The following is a 17,898-nucleotide window of genomic DNA, read 5'->3' as shown; positions in this document are numbered from 1 at the left end:
ATCATCATTTGATTGGCTTGCACGTGGGCTTTCCCTTGCGCTGTCCAAGAAGGTTTGCTCTTGCATGGCGGCCGAGCACACTAGTCGAGATCTGCCCGTCGTGTAAGTCCGCAATGGGTCCGGGCTATTGAGTCTAGTACCCTGTCACGACAACCGGACATCGGCCCGTAGATATCAACAGGCCATCGCCTCGACTGTCGGCATATGGTGTCCTCTCGAAGTCGGTTACACTAGAGCCGTCGCTTTCACTGAATACGTGTCTCTCCTAGCCAGCGTTGCACATCAAGCCTACGTTGCCCGCGCAGTACACTCCAATTCTTTCCCGGCCGAGCCATAGAGATGGAGAAAATACGGCAAAAGAAAGCCATTGTCATTGGTCAGACCGAAAGGACCCTCATCCTATGCGATCATACTGACTATAATATCAGGCGCCGGCGCCGGTGGCATTGCAACCGCAGCGCGGCTTGCCAAGTTGGGCTTCCAAGTAACGGTATTAGAGAAGAACTCCTTCACGGGTGGTCGCTGCTCTCTCATTCATCACGAGGGATATCGATTTGACCAGGGGCCATCCTTACTATTGCTCCCCAAACTCTTTAAGGAGGCATTTTACGACCTGGACACATCCCTCGAGGCCGAAGGTGTGGAGCTATTACAGTGTCCGTCTAACTACAATGTCTGGTTTTCGGATGGGGAGTCCTTCGAGCTGTCAACGGATCTGTCGCGCATGAAGACGCAGATTGAGCGCTGGGAAGGTAAGGACGGGTTCGAACGGTACCTGGCGTGGTTGCGAGAGGCGCACCAGCATTACGAGCTCAGCGTCAGCGATGTGCTGCACAAGAACTTCACCAAATGGTGGGACCTCGCAAACCCCGGGTTCATACGGACAGGGCTGAAGCTACACCCGCTGCATAGTATATGGAGCCGGGCGAGCAAATATTTCTGGACCGAGAGACTCAGGAGGGTGTTCACCTTTGCGACCATGTACATGGGCATGAGTCCGTTTGATGCGCCGGCAACCTACTCGTTACTACAGTATACGGAGTTGGCGGAGGGTATCTGGTACCCAAGAGGCGGTTTTCATGTGGTCTTGCAAGCTCTAGTCGATGTCGGAAAGAGACTCGGCGTAGAGTACCGCCTGAGCACGCCGGTGAAGCAAGTCTTGACCTCACCAGACGGAAAGACAGCCAATGGCGTCTTACTAGAGTCAGGAGAGAGGCTCGAGGCCGATGTTGTTGTGGTGAATGCCGATCTGGTTTACGCTTACAGCAACTTGTTTCCCCAGACGCCGAGCATGGAAAGTTACAGCAGGTCGTTAAGAGAAAGGGACGGTTCGTGCAGTTCTATATCATTCTACTGGAGTCTGAACCGGAAGGTACCAGAGCTTAAAACCCACAACATCTTCCTGGCAGAAGAATACAGGGAGTCGTTCGATGCCATCTTCGATCGCCAGTCGCTACCTAAAGAACCCAGCTTCTATATTAATGTACCGAGCCGCATGGACGAAGCTGCGGCACCGAACGGCTGTGACGCTGTCATTGCTCTAGTACCCACTGGCCACTTGTTGCAATCAAAAGGTTTCATGAAGTCGGACGCCGGCATCCCCAGGGACCAAGACTGGCCGACATTGGTTAACCAGGCGCGCCGGACCGTTTTGTCCACGATCTCGGCGCGGACGGGCTGCGAATCATTGGGCAACCTGATCACCAACGAAATCATCAACGACCCGTTTACTTGGGAGTCCAAGTTCAACCTCGACAAGGGGTCGATCCTCGGCCTGAGCCACAGCTTCTTTAACGTGCTCAAGTTCCGTCCGAGTACCAAGGCCAGGGGGCTTGATAACGCATACTTTGTGGGCGCCAGTACGCACCCCGGCACCGGCGTGCCGATTGTACTGGCGGGTGCGAAAATCACGACGGAGCAGATCCTAGAGGATTTCGGCATGCCGGTCACCTGGCAGACACATCCCTCGAAACTCAAGGACCAAGGGGTCCCGCAGACGAAATCAACGAGCCAACTAGACAAGGTTCATGCCCCCGTGTCAGGGACGATCTTATATATGATATCTTTGTCCATCTGGCTGGTGTTCTTCATGTACTTTTGGCGGCCTACTGGCTTCTAGGACGTTGAATTGAAATTTGTAGATACAGAAATCTTCATTCTGATTTAGTCACATTGTAATAGCCAAGTATTGGTTCATTGGCAGTCCGTCTTCTCTGTTATATACCATAGCAGTTAGAAAAGACTAAGCGCGCTGGCACAAGGCTATGCTGAAGAAATGCAACGCTAGACGCTTCAGAATTTGCAAAATGCCAAGCTTACAGCCTCCCTCGTGTAGTTTCTTCCCCTGCAACCCTAAGCCAGTAGGAAGCTCCAGACCACGGATGGTAGGTGGCAAAACATCTGTCTCGTTATTGATAACTTCCTGAGAATATTGACCTAACCATCGTAGACACAAGTCAGAACCCCTATTGGTACGCATGTAGCTGATATTGCCATTGTCGTGCTGTACACCGAGGTACTCCGTGATGGAGCAAGTTCGCGGTTGACACGTTCGCGCAATAATCTAGTAAATCTGATAGGATGTATGTTCAGGATAGACTCCCTGTAGAACTCGTCCCAGGTGCGCGCAAACATGTATGCAGGAACGTAGTCGGAATCACTGACTCCAACGTACATGCACCCAACGCCTTGGAAGACATGTTGTGACTTCTTCGGGGCCGTCAACGGCGCTACCAGCCAGAAGCGCTCTATATGCCGTGGAGGTTTGCACAATGCAGCGACGATGGTGGTTAACTTATCCAAAACGGTATCGACGTAGGTGCTTAAGGTCCAACTGGACTGGTATTCGATAGCCAGGTGCTTTATGGGAATGCAAAAGAAACTATCGCAAGAGAGGTGATTTGTAACCATCAAAGTTCGGAAGAGAATGCGGCTGATCCAGGACTCGAAGAAACCTTTGGGAACTGTGACCAGCACCAGGTCCGTGTGTGGCCGGATAACAAAGAATTGTGGTTTGCCATCCCGTTCGAAACGGTAGTTTGCCGTCGTATGACGATGCCTGCTTACCGCAATGTTGCGTCGACTGCTCCTCTGGATTTTCGTGTCCTTGTCAGTTTGATGATAGTGCCACATCATGCGCCCTCGAGACTCCTTGCAGGCCGTCCATAGTCCAGAGTCGACCAGGTAGGATGAATGATTGCAAAGGGGGAGCGGATCCTCACACAATGGGTCGCAGCGCTCCTGATGGCGCGGGACGTATAGTTGATAGGACCAGGCTCTGAGAAACGGATAGCCGCGCACTCGCTGCTTGCTCGACAGGCACGAATTCAGCTGGAAAATTTGGACTGAAGGCTTGTCTGTCCGTATTACAGAGTCCCATATCCGCTCTCGTAACTCCTTTGGCAGGTCAGAAAATCGTTGGAACCCTCTGTGTGCGGCGATGCTGGCGGTGATAGCCTCCATGCTGCAGACTCGTCTGAGGGTACTGTTCTGCCCCGGTTATTGGCTGGCTCTAGGCTTGATAGAATACAACGAATTGTATTTGATTTCCAATCGTTTCTCAGTAACCCAACTTTCATTTCGAGGACCCCTAATCGTTATGGCTGATGCTTGAAACGGTAAATTGCGAATTGTCGGAGAATGGCAAGACATAGGAACCTATGTAAATCCAGCTCGTTCATGGCTCCTATTTAGAATTGGAGTTGCAGCGTCCTCCTGGTCCCTTCCAAGAAAATAAAATTTGTAGACTGTGAGTCTCTCTTTGTCGCGGCTGCCCTGAAAGACACTTGGGGGGATGTAATCAGAGACACTGAGCCTACCTTGACAATACACAACGAAGGACTTGCCCATATTACGTGGTTGTATCACAAAATACTTCAAAGTGGAAATTACATAGGTCTGTTGATGTCTTTTTTGTTGTGAAAATTGGACCCTCCTGCCATGGTTGCCTCATGCTGAGAATATGAGAGGCTTGACATATCATCCATTGTGTAAGCACCTTCGTGTTACATGTTCATGTTCATAATGCCTGAGAATTCACTGCTGGTGGTTATGAGATGCTGCATCAATGCAAGCATTTTAGGTGTGCAATAATGCTGTGATCCATTTCTTTGCTGTCTGTTTGTCTAGGACACAGGATCATGGCAGGCCATTCACAGCAGACTGTGAGGTCTTGGCACCTGCAATCAATGGGACGGGCCATGACAGACATGTCCAACCAGGCCTTGCAGCAAATCGCGCAACCCGGCATGAACAAAGGAATGGTCAAATATGTTGCCGTACCTGATTCGTACGACACAACCATTGCATACAAGGAAGAGACGCCGCAGGTACTCTGATCTGAAGGCCACGCAGAACCCACAAGGAACAAATCAGCGCACCTCGCAACTTTGCTTGATGGGCAATTTTGAATCCCATCAACATCGGAATTCCGGCATCAACGGCGGCGGCGGGGAATATGAGGGTAGACTGTTGGGCGTTCTGGAGCTATTTTTGGGGCCACCACCCACTCAGATTCCGGGGTTCTAGTTAGCCTGGTTAGTGAGCGCCGGGCACCCTGCAGCAGGGAAGGTCAATCCCAGTCCGCCCGCCTGGCCCGCCCCAAGTGCCCCAACCCAACCACAAAGAGCGGATCGGCGTTGATGTTCCGCAGCACTTTAGCCTTCCAGTCCAGCTGCGCCTGGCCCTTTAACTTCCAGGAACATTCCTCTTCTCTTGCTAAGACATCGCTCCTGGTTCCCCATCTTTGCCCTTTGCTTCAGCGATCGAGCACGAATAGCAGAGTATACCTAGAACAGCGCCCACAGCATCATGGCCGCCGCGGGCATGGTCGATCCCACAAAGGTCGGCAGGTATCCCGTCATACTTAGCGATGCGCTATTGGGCAAGAAGTCGAGCGAGGTCTACACGGGCGTCAGATGTAAGCCATCCTGGAGCCGTCTCGCGATGGCTGCCTGCCACGTTTCTGGCCACGCGAATCTGCGCTGACGGTGCTGCTGCACAGATAATCACAAGCCGGATACACCGCCCGAGCATGCGAGATTAAAGCCGAGTGCATCGTCCAGGGCATTCGACCTCACATATCAGGAACAAGGTGGCAACGGCGCTTACAAGTACCGGGGCAGCCGGACAAGCGACAACGGCAAATATGTCCTCATTTTCGACCCGCGGAGAGAGGCCTTCGTGCTGCACAAGGTCGACTCGACGTTCAATATGAACCTCACCCAGACGCCAGACAACAAGGATGCCGAGAGCTTGAAACGAGAATACCCGCACCTCAAGAACAGCGGCACCGAGTCCTCCACTGGCAAACCCAAGAGCAACGCCAAGTCGCAAGGTGCCAAAGAGTCCAAGACATCGAGGAAGAAGAAGGAGGAGTCCCCACCGGCGCCGGTATCGAAGAAGCGCACTCCGGCATCGGACGTGGAGGAGAGCAGCGACGACGATGGGGGTCTGGACATCGAGTTCCCCGGCGGCGATCCGTCGGGCGCAAATCGGGACTTCTCTCCTGCCTTCCCACCGAGGCGCTTCTCCGAGTTCGTGGCGCAGGCGGATGGGGAGGATGACGACGCCGATGGCGAGGACGACGACGATGACATGAGCGAGGAGCACTTCAAGCTGCCGTCGCCCTTGAACTACCAGGCCACAACAACCAAGGCGCCAGAACCAATAAATGACATACAGAACCAAACCATCTCCCTGACGTTCGACGATGACTCGGAATCAGAGGAGGATGAGGAGCCGCAGCCACCACCCCAGCCGCAACAAGAAGCCGAACCAGCAGAAGAGCTGGAACAAGACGACATGGACGTAGATGAGCTTGAGGCAGAACTGGCAGCTGAATTCGGAGCGCAATCCGAGAGCGACGTCAGTGAGGAGGACTAGTGAAGCAACCGAATGTGGCCCAGCGGAATTGCAGCAAGGCAAGAGGACGACAGCGCGGGCATAACGAGCCAGCCCCGCGACCTCAAATGCCAGAGCCAGACAACTATGGAAAGACAGTGCGTGATGTTGATTGAGGATTTCTCCAATTTTGTTTCCCACCTTTTGGCACGGAGTTTTGGCATGTCATTGCGATTACCTTTGGTAGTAGTTGGGGTGGGCAGGCGCTTCATAGGTTTGGCGCTTTGGATCATATATACCATCATCAGTCGCGTACCACGGCGAGTGAGAGGGCAGCCAGTTATTGGTGGCTTACCCAAGTACGGCTATAGGACATTGACTACTTTCACGATATGTCTTCCTCGTCAATTTATCACTGTTTCTCTACAAGCCAGCAGTTACGCGAATGGAAGATCTGGCGTGATGCTCGACTTGAAGTAGTGCAGCATACCATAATCTTGTTAGCATCGTCACTACCACAAGTTTGCCTACTGCGGCCTTGATGCCCATAATCGTAGGTAGCTACGGGAGTGTCGGCGATGGGCACACAACCACTGAGCCCAGGAGCCAGAGCCCAGTCCAGTCCAGTAGACGGGCGAGTATCACATGCTGCGTACGGATAGAGTTTTGGACGACCAGGGCTGGAAAGGGCTGGCAAAATGGATAAGGCGGCATAGCGCAGTCCCTGAAAGGCGGCCATGCCACCAGGCAGGCCAGGGGCCCTGGGGGTTCTCTGGATCGCCAAGAGGAACTAAGAGCAAGCCCGTTCCCAAGGTTGCCAGCGGGGCTACGGGCCTTAAAGCGGGGGCTCGTTTCACTGCTACCCTGCTACGCCACTCCCCAAACGACCGCCTCAGTTTCAATCCACCAACAATCGATACGAGAAACAACATCTGACTCTGACCTGCCAGCAGGTCTATTGAGAACACACTCGCTTCCTATTTGCATCTTCTCCGCGGCTCTCGCTACTCAACTTCCGGGAGTATCGTCACGGCCAGCTCGCCCTTGGTGCTTCAAGCCTGCCGACGAAACCGACATCGCAGCTTCGAGAGTCTTTCCAGGTGTATTGAATAATTCTGTCTTCAAGATACGCTAGTACATCATTCGCCATGGACCGACAAGAAATCATCGCGACGAACAAGTCGCTGCGCTTGATCAAGAATGTGAGACCTCCCGCGATTGCCTTGATGTCTTGGTCTATGGATACTGACTGTCCCCCAGGAACTCGAGCACCTCTTGGAGAAGGGCATTGTGAATGACGACGTCTTCGACAACATCATGCGCATTCTGCCCGCCGAGTCCTCCCTATCCGGCGCAACACCCTCGTCTCGCCAGCCCTCCGTTGCGTCTCCGGTGCCCTCTGCCAACCCCATCTCGCCGCCGCCCACCTCCGGCCTGGCGAACCTGGCCATCTCGCAGAACCCGTCCCCGTCCCCGGCACCGCCGGCGTACAACTCCACAGGCCCGCCATCGCTACCCCAGCGCAACGGCCCGCCGCCGCCTCCGCCGTCCAAGCCCGTCATCGCACACGCCAAGGCGCTTTACAAGTACACGGCGGCCGATGACCGCGACCTCAGCTTCGAGCGCGACGACCGCGTCGCCGTCTTCGAGTACATGAACGACGACTGGTGGATGGGCAAGAACCAGCGCACGGGGCTCGAGGGCATCTTCCCCAAGAACTACGTCGAGATCGACCACTCGGCCGGCGCCGGTGGCTTCCCCGGCGAGAAGGCCGGCTTCTACGCCCCCAGCCAGCCCACCTACGCCAGCCCGGCACCCGGCGGATACCCGGCGCCGCCGCCCCAGCAGAACCCCTACAACGCAAATGTCCCGCCCATGGCCGTCGCCGAGGGCAGCAACGGCCAGCAGGCATCCGCCGGCGGAAAGGGCGGGGAGATGGGCAAGAAGTTTGGCAAGAAGCTCGGAAACGCCGCTATCTTCGGCGCCGGCGCGACGCTGGGTGGAAACTTGGTCAACAGTATCTTCTAGAGGGCGTGAGAAGATGTTGTTTTTCTTTATATGTTGGCTTTCTTGCATGAAGCAAGGTCTCCTAGCTCCTGCAGATGGGCTTGGTGAGATGATCTCGAAGGCAAAAACTGGGGACGCCCCAGGAACAGCCCGTAGAATATTGGCATTAATGATGTTTCCTGGGCTAGGATTGCAGTCGGCGTTATGACTTGAATCGTACATTTTATCATTAAGTATGTTTCTGGTACTGGCACTAGTGAATGTTCTATACTCACAATGTCATGAAATGATATTCCCGAGATTTCATAACCTTGGACTGATATACGTCGGGTTGCATTTATATTTCGGCCTGTAGTTCGCCTTTTAGAAATCGTGAGGTAGGATATTCTCACTTGTCGCATCATGTCCAGCAATTCTGGGTGCCTCTCGAGGTTTAGTCTAGGAGCTGGGCGACCAAAGAGTCGTCTAGAAGGTATAGGATGGATAAAAGGGGACAAAGTGGACAAAAGAAAGAAGCTCCAAAACGGGTTGAAATGGAGGATGCTGCTATTACGTGGAATCGAATCCAGCCTTGATGGCATGCCCTCGTGCCTCTTACCTGCCTTCATGCTGACCTTTCCCTTTCCACGTCTTTGCCCCAAGAGTCAAGGTAGGAATGCACGTATAACCCGATGTTGGAGCTATGACAGCTCCAAAGTTCAGTTATGGTTCTGCCGAGTCAAAGATTAGGCACGTCCTTGGAAACTCGAAGGATTCACTTATTGATAGATCATATCAATCGAACTCAGTGGGCAGCTGTACCATCGGCAGTGTAATAAGGTCTACAAACCCCCTTTCACTGCTGTTAACTCCGTAAGGGATAGACCTGACGAAATCAAATGCGTAATTTGAAGTCTGGTCGTGGTTAAAGAGTAATTATTCTTGGTAAACCCACCATACGCCAGTCATCACGCACCTTCTTTCACTGAACTCTGCCCATGAACGGTGGTCCTTTTTACCTTGGCTATTAGCTAAGCAGGTAGGTTGAGGTCAGCCAAGCTCACAGATCGGCAAAGACAATACAGTTTTGCCTAGGTGACCCCAATGATGCGGCGCTGCGTGACTGACATCAACGGGCATTAGGGTTTGAGGGGTACCCCAACGTCAATCAACTCCTCGGGACGACGTTCGAGCTTTTTGTGACAACTTGTGTGTCTCCATCCCCGCATTGATCAATCGGTAACGCTCTGTCATGGCGTCTCAAGTTGTCCGTGACCTGATTGACAGAGTTGCTGAGAGGCGAAAGGGGGATGATCTCTGGTACTGTGAGCTAGTAAGCGTCTTCCGATGAGCAACGGAACTGGGGCAAGCTCTCGAGGATTCATCGCTAACAAGCCGCTGTCAGATCATCGGTTTTGCAGCTTGCAACCATGGCGAGCTGGCCGGCCTGGTCTATCAGAAGGCCCTCCAGAATGCGGTTGATGATGTAGAGAAGAAGGAGATATGGAGCCGCATCCGCGAGGCTATTCTCAAGGCCATGGTATATCTTGGACAAGCTAGGCTGCTCGCAGCAGAGCTCGCGCTCTTCGAAGTCCTGAAGCTTGAGGATGTCGACCAGGAGACACCACAACGAGACTGGAAGGACGACGAGCACGGCAAAATGAAAGCCGTGGATTGGCTCACCACGCTCTCCGGCACCGAGTTCGCTGATCGCTTTGTCACCTTGGCAGATGAACGGTGCCCAGATCTCTGTAAGTGCCCACGCTCCTGCAAAGCAGTCGGCCCAAGACAAACGTGTTTCTCACAAAACCTGCTGCAGCCCATTATCTGATTACGCTATCTAACGGCCACGTCATGACCGACGAACGCGTGCTTGACATGGTGGAGACGGAGCGACTTATACTTCTGGCGCTCATGGCCCAGAACGTGGGTTGGTGGGCTCAATCGCACTATCGCGCGCTCATTAGGGTGGGAGGAACAAAGGAGATGGCACATGCCGCCAATGAGTTGGCCTTGGAGATCACTAAGACCTTTGGGATCAAGATTGACGGTGCTTCAAACGTCGATGAGCTGTGTGACTCGGCCATCTGATGGGTTGTACTGAGAAGGACTCGAGAGGTACTCTGCCCAGCTTGAATAGGGGTGTACTGTCATTGATCCTAGTCCTCCACCAAGCTACCTCATGGTTGGGACTTGAACGCGAACTCGAGACGCGGCATGCAAGTCCGTAAAATAAGAAAAGTAACTGCCAGTTTTTGACAGGATTGTGAGTTTGGCCTCACAACGCGGGCGGCAGGTGTATAGATGTGAAGACCAAAAACTTAACCAAGCCACTGCCAAGATCTACGCCCCAAGTTTGAACGAAACGAAGCTCGTCGGTGCCAATACTCAAGAACGGTTGCAAATTTAGAGCATTACGAATCGAGACACTTTCCCAAAGCGACAAGCAGCCGATTCACCTCAAAAAGGAACCACCAGTTTCAAGCGCACAACCCATGCCAAGGGGGTCATTGCTAAGGGGTGCCGGTGCCATGCAGGAGATCTGGTGTAACATGAGACTATATCCACAAAGCATCGTATGTATGTATATATGTATGTAAGTATCAGATCGCCTTTGCAGGAGTTCCCGACGTGCCGCTGCATCTACCTTGTCGTTTCCAGTAACGCCTTTCGCGTATAACCGGGTGATTGAAGCAAAAACAACTCACACTCCTCTAGCCCAAAGCAATACCTTGCTCCTTTGAGTATGTAGCGCGGAATTAGGGAGATGCAGACTTGAGGAAAAAGAAAGCAGTTGGCAGCGTGCGGGCAGGACACCCGCAAACCACTGAAGGTCCAATCGCAATGCGTGGTTTTGTCTCCTTGGTGGTGAATTAGCACCAGGTAGGTAAAGGGCAAGATGCATTGCAACCACTACGCAGTAGAGACCGTAACAGGCCAACCCAATCCTCGACTTGTATCAATTGATCCCATTCCGGGACCCCCAAAACGTTCGGATCTTAGATTTCATCCTGTTTTACTTTGGACTATGGAGAACCTTAAGCTTGCTTTTAGGCTAAGCGAACAAGTCGGCCGTGCCCCTGACCAATGCGGGATTGTCTCTGGGGACGCAGCCGAGTCTGCTTGCTTTGATCGCATGCACGGAAATTCTGTTTTATTTTTCTATATTTCATTTTCCCCTGCTCTGGCGCCGCGGGCACCCGAACGGACGGTTGACATTCGACTGATAGCCAGCCAAGAAAAAGCATCGAGACACCAACACCAAGCATCGTTGGCAGGCGGCCCAAGCCAGCATCGGCGACGCTAGTCGTGCGCCCCACCCGAAAGACTCCCGCCTGTCCAGGGAACCCCCCGGCCACCTGCTGTCACATATCGACCCGAAAGTGGGCTCGATGATACAATGCGGCCAGAATCATCGCATTTGCTCCATCGACTATCCTCAGCTCCGGCGCGCGAGATGTGCTGCTAGCAACGGGAAGCATTGCTCATTCTGGTCTCAGGACTTCGTGGGCGGCACACCGACGCTCAGCAGCTGGCTTCCCCAACGGCCCGGCCTGGGCTCTCTTGAAGAAGCACTACACCACCACCCGTAGCCAGCCACGACCACCCCTCCCTTGCTGGGATCGGACGATCTGACTTACACGTACTGTATGTCCGTAGCTTGCTTGCCTTGCTGCTTAATCAGGTGTGCGCTTCGCTTCCTCGGACCATATCACGCGCCTGCTCCTTTCGTCGTGGCTCTGTCCCCCTTCCCGTCGTTTAGGTTCGCAGGGGAATCGGCCTCCTTGCCCTCCTGTCATCAGAAGTCCGTGTGCCAACCCGACGCTCGGTAACGGGAGCTACGCCGTCGAGATTCTTCCTTCCCGGGTGACCGTTCGCAGTCCTCCACGAGACCGAGGTCACTGGACTCCAACTATCCAACTATCCCTTTCCCTCAGCTCGCCCTCAGCCTTGTTTTCGTTGCCTGCCCGCAGCGGCTCCCACCCCGACTGGCCTCCGCCTGCATTGCATTGCCAGGGTTTGGACCTGTCGACCCTTTGCGACGTTTCCGCTACCATCTGGCGGTCAACGGCGCTGGTGTCACGAGCGCCAGTCAAAGCAGGCCAAGAAGCCAGGACCCTGAGTTACCCCATGTTCTCATCCTTATCGCCAATCGCGACAGTCATTCAACTTGCGATATAGAATGACCGCATCACAATCTTAACACCAGCTTGTACTGCTATTTGCGCAACCCAGTTCCACAGCAGGCCGACCGTTTTCGTCCTCGTGGCTGTTTGCTCACGGCGCAACATTGGATGATTGCACCCTCGGTCTCTGAGTTACGAGTCTATCCGCGACGAAAGCGAAGCGCCGGGAATAGATCGAATAGTACGATTTCTCCACATTGCTGTCCCGCCTTACAGAGACCATTCCCAGCAGGCAGGATCGTGTTTTGGACTTGTTAGTCTCCTCAGCTCAGTCGCGGTTGGCTGGATCGCTGCTCCCCTCGACCCGCCGAATAGTTGCACCGAACTATGGATGGCAAGTGATCAACCACCGCGATCTCCCCACTGCCGCCGCTCCGAGATTTGGGCAATCTCGACAGCCGCCGCCCATTCTCTTCCTCCTCCCTTTTCGTCCTCCGCCAGCCAGCAATGGCGATATCCGCCCTCAGGCCGCCCCTCACAGATGGTGATGCTATCGCCATGGATGTGACTGCCCCTCCCGAGTTGGCAGAGTCTAGCTTCTTCACCGAGGTCTTACAGATCTCGCCGGGTGACGCCAGCGCGATTCTTGACAGCTTGATGGCCCGAGCCGCAAGCCTGGGCATTGCGGCATCACGACCGTCGACTGCGCTCTCGACGGCAGGCCAACCCAATACTTCCAGCACAGCGGATCCGAGTGTGACGCTAGAGACAAGCCACGCCCGGACGGCCTCCACTGGGTCCAAGGCGTCGGTTAGTACCACATTAACTTCTGCCTTCTCCGATGATGGCATTCCCGAACCGGCCGCCAACACAGTGACGCGCAAGCGATCTCGAAACTTGACCTTCAGTTACTATGACAAGTACCTCGCTCAAGTCAACCCTCATCTCCACCAGTCCAAGTTTATAAGTTTCCCGCCAACTGAGCGGCACAACTCAACGCCCAGTCTGTTCAGCGTCAGTTCGCGAAAAAGTTATCTGGCGGGGTTAAGGCATGGCCTCTTCAAGATTAGCAGGAGACGGAAGTCTTCGCCCTTTCCCGAAGCCATCATCATGTATGCCCCCACCCGCGTGCCCCTCCACACTGTTGAAATTTGGCTGACTTGGCTTCAGTTCGTGTAGTGCTTGCCGCGAAGACTTCAAACCAGACCAAACACTAGAAAGACTTCCCTGTGGGCATAGCTATTGCACCAAATGTCTCCGAATAATGATCAACCAAGCCTGTAAAGACGAAGCCAAGATGCCTCCGAGGTGTTGCACTCAACCAATTCCAGGCTCGATGATCAGATCCATCTTGACCCGCGAGGAGCAAAATGTGTTTCTTAAAGCGGTTCAACAATTTTCAACGCCATGGGAGGCCCGCATATTTTGCTCGAACCCTTCCTGCGGTGAGTTCATTCCACCTAGGATCAAGATCGACCCACGACACCCTTTCCAAGTAACATGCCGCAAATGCCAAACGAAGGTATGCATAATGTGTAAGAGGGATGCGCATCCTGTCGGCCACGATTGTCCTTCCGACACAGAACTCGAGGCCGTACTGAAGATTGGGGAAGCCTCGGGTTGGAGGCGGTGTTACAAATGCCGGACACTGGTTGAGCTCACGCAGGGCTGCAGCCACATGACATGTCGCTGTAAGGCACAGGTGAGTGCTCATAAGTCATTCCCTGCAAAACACAGCAGGGGTGACGCCACGACGGTGGTTTTATCGATCCGCAAATCGCCCTCATTTCTCTTGTTTGATATGCAATTTTTGAAGTCCGCCGACTTACTTAACTTTATAGTTCTGCTACGTGTGTGGTGGTGTTTGGGACGGTACAGTGGGTTGTGCGAATTATTGCAATGGTGAAGAGGTGCTCGAGCGCAGGCGTATCGAGGAGGCAGAACGCCTAGCCGCGAGAGAGGCAGAGGAGGCTCTGAAGAAAGAGGTGGCAGAAAAGGAAGCAGCAGAAAGGTTGGAGGCCGAAAAGCGAACCCAGGAATCCCCCGAGTTCCAGGCCCTACAAGAAAGTCAGATACAGGAGATGGAGAGATATCACACCTTCGAGCGGAAGACGAAGTGGCTGATGTGGACTAGGCATTCAGAGGAAAAGCTGGCCCTGGTCGAGAAACATTCGGGGGCAATTGAAAGGATGAAAGATAGGCACTTGAAGACGTCGGCAACCCTGGAAGACCGCCAGGTACAGGCCGAACTTGAGCTACGGAGCACCCTGGAGCAGAGTGAACGGAATGTGCGCATTCGATTAAAGCACATGGAGGCCTATTGCGACGGCCTGGGACAGAACACGCTCGAAGACATGCCCAAGCGTACGGTGACGGAGCGGGATTTGCGGGAGCTTGGCCAACAATACAACGTCGAGAAGAACATGAAGCAATTGCACCAGGCCAAAATCAATGTTATGCGCGATCGCCAAGCCAAAGCATTGGAGGAGCTCTTGCAGCGACAGGAGAGCGAGCTGGAGAGCTTGTTAGAAAAGAACGCGGCTGAAATCGAAGATCTCGAACTTTCTTTCGCCGACGAGGATGATGTCCTCGCCACCACGTTTCAACGACGAAAGCGTATTCTAGAAAAGCGTTGGGAGCTGTCGTTGCGAATATTACAGAAAGACTTGGAAGCAGAGAAAGGGGTCCGGTACTCCACTTTGGGGCTGCCGGAATGGCCTCAGCAGAAGGAGTCGGTTGACGATAATCTCTCAGCCGTGGAAGAATGATGCTGCCAGCCTCTCACCTCATTAACGAAGCGCACGCGATCCGAAGCATCGATCTTTCTTTGTCTATTGGCTGGTCATTTGCTGCATTTCCTTCAGATCATATTTCAGGTTTGGATATACCAAGAAGACGTCGTTACGGAGTTTGGGGGTTTTTATACATTTCGGAAAGCATTTCGACTCGGGCTTGCATTCCGCATCACAATGCCATGCTAGATTCACTGGAAATTGCTGCAATGAAGAGCATGGCGATATACCCAGCCATTTTTGGCAAGAAGAGGAAGGCATTTTCTGGCAATTGGCATATAGGGGGCTTTTTGAGACAAATAGTGGGCGGGCACGCGTATGGGCAATCTCAATAGCATCGCCCATTGTCTTTAACTATTACTACATTCTAAGACTCCACCGGAAATATGTGATTCAATGCAGCGAAACAATTCATTAGCCTCTATAATCACCAGGAGGGTGGTTTAGGCACGGCGCAGACATAAACCTTCACTGCTATAGCTCAACCTTGATCCGTTGATGTTTCTATCTTACTTGGTGAACGTGAAACTAATACGTAGATAAAAGGAGTTCTTAGATTGCATCCGTAAGCAACGTCAAGGAAGGGACATTCTCCTGTATGGCTTACGTATGTCAATCCCTTATTTTATCAGATAATTTCAAATTAGCACATGTACTGCAACCGGTACTTTTCTGCCATATCATTACTCTGGTCGGCCTCTGCCCATTTCTCCATGCCGCCTGTGACACCATGCTCGTCCACCGTCCACGTGCCATTCCAATCATTCGGATCCAGTGCTCTAAAACCCGGAACAGCTGGACTTCATGTCGAACCAGAAACCGTTACAACTCTTCTGGAACAGACCCGCCGATAGTCCCTCGCCTTGATTCATAGACTGCTTTAGGAGAAACCCATCTGTCGACTTGGCATAATGCTGGGCTCTAGCCAGGAAATGGTCCGATAGCAGAAGCCGGCACGTATCGTCGAAAGCGGGCGATTCGAATTTGTTCTCGGCAATCCAAACGCCGCTGGAGAAACCCGAGGCCGGTCGGGTATAAGGCGAGGGGAATGGGTTCCAAATACCATCCGGAAAGGTGGCGAGCAAGATTGTGCCATCACTCCGGTCGCCTCAAAAACGAAGGATAGGGTTGTTATTTGGGCTTGTATAATAATCGATACCCTCAAACAGCTGATCCATGAGGTGCACTCCGGGTATGCGGAGATCGGGCGCGATAAATTGAAGGCTTGGTACGGTAGATTTGATGGAGCGGTCGATTTCACGCAGAATTTTGACCACGAAGTTGTTTCCAGAAACCTGCTCGGATGTAACAAGTTTTTCAGCAAGTTGAGCTATATCGAATATCGTCCTCTTGTTTCGGGTTGCGCTTGCCATGCCTGTTGATTGAGGCATACGCTCCTCAATAGCTTTCAGGAGGCTGCGAAAGGCCGTCACGGTCCTTTCCAGAATCACTTCGCTATGAGGTATCAAGAGCCAGGGTCTATTGTTCCGCCGGTACCGTGGTTCGAAACCTCGACAGATTATTCGTCCTCAGAGTCCGACTCCCCACCGTCGACGATGACTTTGGCTAAGTCGATCATCTCGAGGTATTCAGCTAAGGTATCCTGTAAAGGTATCCATGGACGTTGGTCCCGCCCGACAACTGTGTCGTCCATTGTTAAAGACAAATCGATCCGAGCTTTTAGTGTGTATTCATCGAATCTAGGCGTTTCTTTGATCAGCTTGGTACGACTCTCAAAACAGGCTGAGCGGAAATCACTAACATGAGGCCCAGCGGATGGCTCATAACATCGGCCGCGTGACACAGCAACAGATAGCGGTTTGGATCCGGCTCTTCAACAAAGAGTGAAGGTAACCCGAAGAAGTCTTCCGGAAGTGCGATAGCCATCAAATAATAAAAGAAATTTCCGAAGAGCGGATTGGCCTGGCTCTCCAATTCGGGGTGTATAACCCTAGCAGAGTGAAAGTCGACAAGATCTGGGGCAAGCCTCCCAGCCACACCCGTTGCATTGCATTCCAGGCCGTAAGTATCCCACCATTTTCCAGTACTCTCCTCAAAGGGGAGGCCTAGGCGATGTGTCGCGCCGTCCCAACCGCGGCGCAGTATCTCATTGCAAAGAGATGCGCTTAGACGGGGATCAAAAGCGACAGCGGGGCTGCAAACTGTGCCCATGATGAGTTTCAAAGGACGGTGGAGCAATTCGAGGACAACGCGGTACTGGCTTTAGGACGTGACAGTAGATATATTCAATGAGTTCTTGCAGCATGGGACACGCAGGAAGAACAGTCGATCTGAGTTATTTGAATAGTGCTAGTTGACTAGTTGCAGGGGTGGGCCCTTAACTAACAAGAGCAAGCTGGACATGACCCTGAGTAACCCACGTGACTGGAACTAGACATGCAAAGTGGTCGTTCTTCCAGTATTTGAGCCAGGACTGGCCAGGCATGAAGCCTGAGTCATATTAAATTAGGCCGCGCAGATCTGCTTGGTCTCTTTTCTACATGATGAATACCTCATCTGTCTTGGCGCCAACCTGGGCCTCGGCACCAGAGCAGTTCCGTGGGATGGGCGGTAGGTATGTATATGTATGTATTTCCTAGGTCTCGCATGCCCAGAATAGTAGTTACTTGGGCCAAAGTAGCCGCTGGTGCTGCCGCAGTAGCTGTAGTTGGAGCAATAGTTCCTAAAGTCTGTGCCAACATATGTCTTGTCACCCGAGAAAGGAGGACCACATGAACCATCACTCGACACGTTGCTGTCCTGACACGCTCCCGAGTAAAACTTGCGCACTTTGCAGTAGTCGCCACCCGATCCGCGATAACGGTAGACCGAACATCGTATATCGTGTAGTGTTGTTAATTTGCACTTGGTGAGTAGGCCGGGGCCTGATGCTGTTCAAGGTGACTTACTCTCCGAAGCCATATCCTGCGCAGATAATGTTGCCATAATCTGGGCCACAGGTTCCATGTCTGGAAATATCCACGGCGGCGGTGCAGTTTCCTGGATAGCAGAAATCGTGGTCACAGTACTATGTAGCCCGAACCGTCCCCACAGTAGCCGCTTCTTGAACAACAACTTTCAACAACAAGAATCTTGTGGAAACCTGTCTAGGCCGCTACGACCGCTCAACACGAGGTGGGAACTTACCTGCC

At 52.9% G+C, this 17,898-nt stretch overlaps 7 protein-coding genes across 7 annotated transcripts; 5 read left to right on the top strand and 2 right to left on the bottom strand.

The window, feature by feature from the left end:
- Positions 1-339: 339 nt before the first annotated feature.
- JN550_001677 (uncharacterized protein) lies at positions 340-2,119 on the top strand (the record flags this gene model as incomplete). Its single annotated transcript, XM_049312887.1, has 2 exons — positions 340-376; positions 429-2,119. 2 exons carry the CDS (start codon positions 340-342, stop codon positions 2,117-2,119), a joined length of 1,728 nt encoding a protein of 575 aa, XP_049176528.1.
- Positions 2,120-2,436: 317 nt separating this feature from the next.
- JN550_001676 (uncharacterized protein) lies at positions 2,437-3,462 on the bottom strand (the record flags this gene model as incomplete). The annotated part of the gene is made up of 1 exon (XM_049312886.1): positions 2,437-3,462. One exon carries the CDS (start codon positions 3,460-3,462, stop codon positions 2,437-2,439), a length of 1,026 nt encoding a protein of 341 aa, XP_049176527.1.
- Positions 3,463-4,809: 1,347 nt separating this feature from the next.
- On the top strand, positions 4,810-5,883 carry JN550_001675 (uncharacterized protein; the record flags this gene model as incomplete). The annotated part of the gene is made up of 2 exons (XM_049312885.1): positions 4,810-4,918; positions 5,003-5,883. 2 exons carry the CDS (start codon positions 4,810-4,812, stop codon positions 5,881-5,883), a joined length of 990 nt encoding a protein of 329 aa, XP_049176526.1.
- Positions 5,884-6,989: 1,106 nt separating this feature from the next.
- On the top strand, positions 6,990-7,869 carry JN550_001674 (uncharacterized protein; the record flags this gene model as incomplete). Its single annotated transcript, XM_049312884.1, has 2 exons — positions 6,990-7,043; positions 7,102-7,869. The coding sequence occupies 2 exons, from the start codon at positions 6,990-6,992 to the stop codon at positions 7,867-7,869; spliced, it is 822 nt and encodes a 273-aa protein (XP_049176525.1).
- A 1,210-nt stretch (positions 7,870-9,079) lies between these two features.
- On the top strand, positions 9,080-9,918 carry JN550_001673 (uncharacterized protein; the record flags this gene model as incomplete). The annotated part of the gene is made up of 3 exons (XM_049312883.1): positions 9,080-9,160; positions 9,233-9,578; positions 9,647-9,918. 3 exons carry the CDS (start codon positions 9,080-9,082, stop codon positions 9,916-9,918), a joined length of 699 nt encoding a protein of 232 aa, XP_049176524.1.
- A 2,543-nt stretch (positions 9,919-12,461) lies between these two features.
- JN550_001672 (uncharacterized protein) lies at positions 12,462-14,722 on the top strand (the record flags this gene model as incomplete). The annotated part of the gene is made up of 5 exons (XM_049312882.1): positions 12,462-13,123; positions 13,340-13,399; positions 13,451-13,476; positions 13,538-13,656; positions 13,796-14,722. The coding sequence occupies 5 exons, from the start codon at positions 12,462-12,464 to the stop codon at positions 14,720-14,722; spliced, it is 1,794 nt and encodes a 597-aa protein (XP_049176523.1).
- A 667-nt stretch (positions 14,723-15,389) lies between these two features.
- Positions 15,390-16,918, bottom strand: JN550_001671 (uncharacterized protein; the record flags this gene model as incomplete). Its single annotated transcript, XM_049312880.1, has 4 exons — positions 15,390-15,541; positions 15,591-15,854; positions 15,906-16,201; positions 16,509-16,918. 4 exons carry the CDS (start codon positions 16,916-16,918, stop codon positions 15,390-15,392), a joined length of 1,122 nt encoding a protein of 373 aa, XP_049176522.1.
- Between the last annotated feature and the right edge of the window lie 980 nt (positions 16,919-17,898).

This window comes from Neoarthrinium moseri (assembly GCF_022829205.1).
Source record: "Neoarthrinium moseri strain CBS 164.80 chromosome Unknown scaffold3_Wmoseri_CBS_16480, whole genome shotgun sequence".
Classification (NCBI taxonomy): domain Eukaryota; kingdom Fungi; phylum Ascomycota; class Sordariomycetes; order Amphisphaeriales; family Apiosporaceae; genus Neoarthrinium; species Neoarthrinium moseri.
This window is presented reverse-complemented; position numbering and strand designations above follow the sequence as displayed.